At 39.7% G+C, this 5150-nt stretch overlaps 1 protein-coding gene across 2 annotated transcripts; it reads left to right on the top strand.

Annotated features, from left to right (window-relative positions):
- Positions 1 to 3459: 3459 nt before the first annotated feature.
- LOC142452891 (E3 ubiquitin ligase RNF121-like) lies at positions 3460 to 4519 on the top strand. Of its 2 annotated transcripts, XM_075554053.1 has the most exons (2): positions 3460 to 4072; positions 4179 to 4507. In XM_075554053.1, exons 1-2 carry the CDS (start codon positions 3516 to 3518, stop codon positions 4366 to 4368), a joined length of 747 nt encoding a protein of 248 aa, XP_075410168.1. In that variant the 5' UTR covers positions 3460 to 3515; the 3' UTR covers positions 4369 to 4507. The 2 variants fall into 2 exon arrangements, with proteins under 2 accessions (XP_075410168.1, XP_075410167.1); XM_075554052.1 differs by having other exon boundaries at positions 3460 to 4519.
- The last annotated feature ends 631 nt before the right edge of the window (positions 4520 to 5150 follow it).

Consider the following 5150-nt stretch of genomic DNA (forward strand, 5'->3'; position numbering starts at 1 on the left):
TGTTGGGGTCAGTCTTGGTTTCTTGTAGTAGTGTTTTATAATTTTCTTCATACATATCTTTCATTTTTTTAGTCAGGTATACTGCTAGGTATCTCATTTTGTGCTTGGCTATTACCTCTTTAATCATCTCTTTGGTGATCTTGTCTGGTGTGTAGAGCAGTCCAATAGGCTTCTGTTTGTTGGTCTTGTATCCTGCCACTCTGTGCAGGCATTTTTATACTACATCTTCTGCTAAGTTTCTCCAAACACTCTCATAATAAACAGGTATTAGTGGTCTTTGGCCTTTCAGAAAGTAAGCAAGCAAAATCTAACCTTGAGCATTGCTCTAAAACACCTATTATCATGATATTCACACTTGACAATCAGCTCTTGTTTGGACTACATCACTTACCACTCTTGACAGTCTTTTAATTGTGCTTTATACTTAGAATGATACTGATAAAGCATGCTTCTTCTCCTATTATAATTCTTCAGGACTTGAGTTCACTTGTTAAAATTTTCATCGAAATCCCAACTCTTGTCTGCATAAGTTCTGGAAATTGAATGGCACAGTGGTTTTTCAAAGACTTTGAGCAAAAAGTTTCCTTAACTTCAATTTGTCAGTCACATATCTGTAATTAGTTGAGCCATTTGAGATTTCTATGGTGTTGTCTATTGTTTCTGCTATTAATCATCAGTCCTCTTCAATTAGGACACAAACAAGATAGACTTTTTCCTTCGAAAATTGATGTAGATGTTTTGCTTCTGTAGAGTTCACCTTCAGTATCATCTCATCTCTTCTTAAAACGAATCACCCATTTGTAAAATACTAATTTCTTTTGGACATTGTTCCTCTATACACTTTTCAAAAATATCAATGATTTAAACATTCTTAACCCAATGTTTATCAGAAACTTGACGTTTGTTCTTGCTTTAATTTTAAGAGAAACCATGCTGCTCTCTATGGTAGGGACTCTTTCTACCTGATGTTTTACCATTCTTATTGCCTCAAACGGATGTTGTTCAGACATATTAGAGCAAGTTAGCATGCGTTTATTTGAATGCAAACATTTATGAAAGCCATGCACATTCTTTACAAAATATTATTTTCCAGGAACTTTTAGAAGCATGTACATGTACCGTATATACACAAGTTAACCTGAGGCACCCAATTTTACCACGAAAATGGGTTTGGGGGGGCCTGGTTTCACCATAAAAAATTTGCTGAAAAAACCAGCTTTTCCTCAAGGAAATATGGTATAGATTATAACATATATTAGAAAGCTGTACATTTTCCTAATTTTGATGAAGTTTCTTTTCTTAAGAAATTACTAAAATGCTGGAAGAATGTGAAAGCAAATTTTTTTCATAATTGGAAGGATTGCTTTAGTCGTCGTGCTCAGCACATGAGGCTTCACAGATAAAACCTAGGCAAGGTCACTCTCTTCTCCAGCTTTGTCCAAGGTTGGCTTTGCTTATGGGCGAGGTAATGCAAGAGTCCCTTTTATTAGAAATTATCCATAAAGTTTTACTGCTCATCTTTTTTATTTTTCCTCTGGGTGGAGTTTGTCTATTTTAGGTGCCATGGATATATTATTTTTTCCTGTATAAATTGTATCTATAAACCCTTTTGAAATGTTGTAGGCAGATATTTTGGTACAATAAAAATATTCTTCAATCTTGAGTTCTAGAAAATCTAAATTCTTTTGGAATATAAAAATCTTGCTTCTGCCTCAGGCTTAAGAAGTGCTATTTAGAAACTCAATTGATTTCTTAGGATTTCCTCTGTTCCTTGGCTTGTTCCTGTCATGGAGTGATGAAAGCATTTGACACAAAGGAAGACCACAGTTTCAGAACAAGAAAAAATATCTGTGAGGAAAACTTTGGCTTTTAAATGCTAACAAATGTACCTTAACATATTAAGGACAAGGAAATTGAATGGCATGAACTTTTAGCAAGTCAGAACATTTTAGCAAGATTAAATATATATTTCTATATGTTATATATATTTACTATATTGTATATAGTAAACAGTTATATATGTATATAATATTTAGAGTAAAATCCCTTTCCACCAAGAAGTAGATTCTTACTGATAGTGATCCTGTAGAACAGAGTCGAACTTCCCAGTGGGGTATGGAAGCCCACTGTCACAGCTTTTACCTGCGAAGCCACTGATAGGTTCAGACTTCTTACTTTCAATCAGTGGTCCAGTGTTTAAACCCTAGGCCTCAATGGCTCCTATTTAAAGTGAAAACTAAACTCAGGTCATTGCTGAAGCATAGTGACCCCCAGTGGGTCTCTGAGACTATAACTATTCATGGGAGGAGATAGCCTACTCTGTCGTCCAAAGAACTGCCGCCCCTGTGGCCCGCAGCCCAATACATCCTTCCTGTGCCAACAGAGTTCCTAGTTAAAGGGAAGAGTTACAGAAATGAGACATGGCCTCATTGCTGAGTTAACGGACTAAAATCCAAAACAACACATTTGTATGCCAATAAATAAGCAATTTAAGGAAATACTTATTTAAAATCTGTTCCAGAATTTCACAAAGAATGACTTCTCATTTCTGACCTATAAACATATATGATTACTTTTTAAGGATAGTTATAGGATCCTTAAAAATAGACTATTCTCAAAATAGACAGACTTTACAGAAAAAATAGATTTAAATACAATTTGTAAAGACTGAGATTTCCCTGACCATCAGCTTTGCAAACTTCAAATTCTGTGAGATGAGAATGGTGACAGACAGATTGCAGAACATGGTCATGACTGACAAACCTAATTGTCTGCAGAAACACCTTGCAGAACTATTTCAGTGTCTCTCACCACAACCCCTGATATCTGGTTTCTATCTGCTGAAGACCGTTGTTTTCTGTATGTCCCGAACAGCATATTTTCTTAAAGATTTCTTTTTGCTGATTTTTTTCCTGCACAATGAACTTTAGTTCTAAACTTAGTACCTAATTTTTGTATAAATCCAGGATTTCTAGATCAAGGTACTATTAATTCAAAGTCTGTTAGAATTTACTTATAAATATCAATCAGATTTGACCAGAGTATTGTTAATTATGTATATCTGAAGCTCTGTCTGACAACATTAAGGACCTCTCTAAAATTTCATAACAGAAAGGAGGAAATAGACACACACACAAATTGATGCCCTATAAGATAGAAGGATAATGAACCTAGTTGGCTAAAGATTCAGACATTGCTAGACTTACAATAACTTCTATCAGCTATGTGGTGGAGTCAACTCGATTGCCGTAGCTTTTATTATTATTATTATTTTGAATTGTAAACCAACTCTATTTTTTAAAACATATGTTCTTCAATTAGGTTACATTTTACTTCATTAAGAAAAGATCCATTACTTTGGGTAAATCTGCTGCAAGAGATTTTAAGGCCTTGAAAAACTCTTTAAGGTGTTGAAAAACAAGCCTGTTCCTTTGAAGACTAAGAAGTGCCTGCCAGTGGTGGAGGTGGAGGTTGGAGGAGCTGCTGCTGGCGAACGGGAGCTGGATGAGGTGGATATGTCAGACCTGTCTCCAGAGGAGCAGTGGAGGGTCGAGCATGCACGCATGCATGCCAAGCACCGTGGCCATGAAGCCATGCATGCTGAGATGGTCCTCATCCTTATCGCTACCTTGGTGGTGGCCCAGCTGCTCCTGGTACAGTGGAAACAGAGGCACCCCCGCTCCTACAATATGGTGACCCTCTTTCAGATGTGGATTGTCCCCCTCTATTTCACAGTGAAGCTGCACTGGTGGAGGTTCCTAGGGGTCTGGAGCCTGTTCTCTGCCATCACTGCCTTCACCACCTTCCGAGCCACCCGGAAGCCTCTCATCCAGACAACCCCCAGGTTGGTTTATAAGTGGTTCCTGCTCATCTATAAAATCAGCTATGCCACTGGCATCGTGGGCTACATGGCAGTCATGTTTACTCTCTTTGGTCTTAACTTACTATTCAAAATCAAGCCTAAAGATGCCATGGACTTCGGCATTTCACTCCTCTTCTATGGCCTCTACTATGGAGTTCTTGAGCGGGACTTTGCAGAAATGTGTGCAGACTACATGGCGTCTACCATCGGGTTCTACAGCCAGTCAGGTATGCCGACCAAGCACCTCTCAGACAGCGTGTGTGCCGTGTGCGGGCAGCAGATCTTTGTGGATGTCAGTGAAGAGGGTATCATCGAGAACACGTATAGGCTGTCCTGCAATCACGTATTCCACGAGTTCTGCATCCGTGGCTGGTGCATTGTGGGAAAGAAGCAAACGTGTCCCTACTGCAAAGAGAAGGTGGACCTCAAGAGGATGTTCAGTAACCCCTGGGAGCGGCCTCACGTCATGTATGGGCAGCTGTTGGATTGGCTCCGATACCTGGTAGCCTGGCAGCCTGTCATCATTGGCCTGGTACAAGGCATCAACTACATCCTGGGCCTGGAATAGTCACCAAGCAGCACAGCAGCGGAAAACTCACCCACCCACCATGGACCTCAGGGCCCTCTCCTCCCTACCCACAGAGACCTCCTGGGCAGGACAAAGAAAAAAAAAAGTAGTGCCTGCCAGCCATGCTCGTTTCAATTGCTTTATATGCACATGAACTTGACCATTGAAGAAGGAAGACCTAAGCAGAATCAATGAATGGTGATGATTGTTTAGAGCATTGATGGTACCATGGACTGCCAAAAGGACAAACAAGTATGAAGAAGTACAGCCAGAGTGCTCCTCAAAGGCATGGAGGGCCAGACTTTGGCTTTCATGCTATGACCATGCGAGGAGAGACCAGTACCTGGAGAAGAACAATGTGCTTTGTACAGTAGTGGGGCACTGCAAAACCGCAAGTCCCGTAAGGAGATGGCTAGATCCAGGGACTGCTACAATGGGCTCAGACATAAGCACAATTGTGAGGATGAACCAAGGCCACGCAGTGCTTCCTTCTGTTGGGCACAGGCCCTATGAGTCCGAACTGACTCGATGACCCCTAACCACAATAACAATCTACGGAAGGAAGGGGAAAGGCATTTGGATTTGTTTGGTTTTGTTTTCTACCCTCAAAGTGATTGTAGTAATCTTCATGGGAGAAATATAATTCTGACAAAAGTAGTTGATTTTTCTCCTGTTTAAAATAATAGTTTTCTGTTGCTCTTTTTAAATTATAGAATTACA

Source organism: Tenrec ecaudatus, chromosome 7, assembly GCF_050624435.1.
Source record: "Tenrec ecaudatus isolate mTenEca1 chromosome 7, mTenEca1.hap1, whole genome shotgun sequence".
In the NCBI taxonomy this organism is placed as follows: domain Eukaryota; kingdom Metazoa; phylum Chordata; class Mammalia; order Afrosoricida; family Tenrecidae; genus Tenrec; species Tenrec ecaudatus.

Bases quoted from the DNA above. Each gene is read 5' to 3' on its own strand.
- LOC142452891 (XM_075554052.1), top strand. From the start codon at position 3,516: ATGTCAGACCTGTCTCCAGAGGAGCAGTGGAGGGTCGAGCATGCACGC.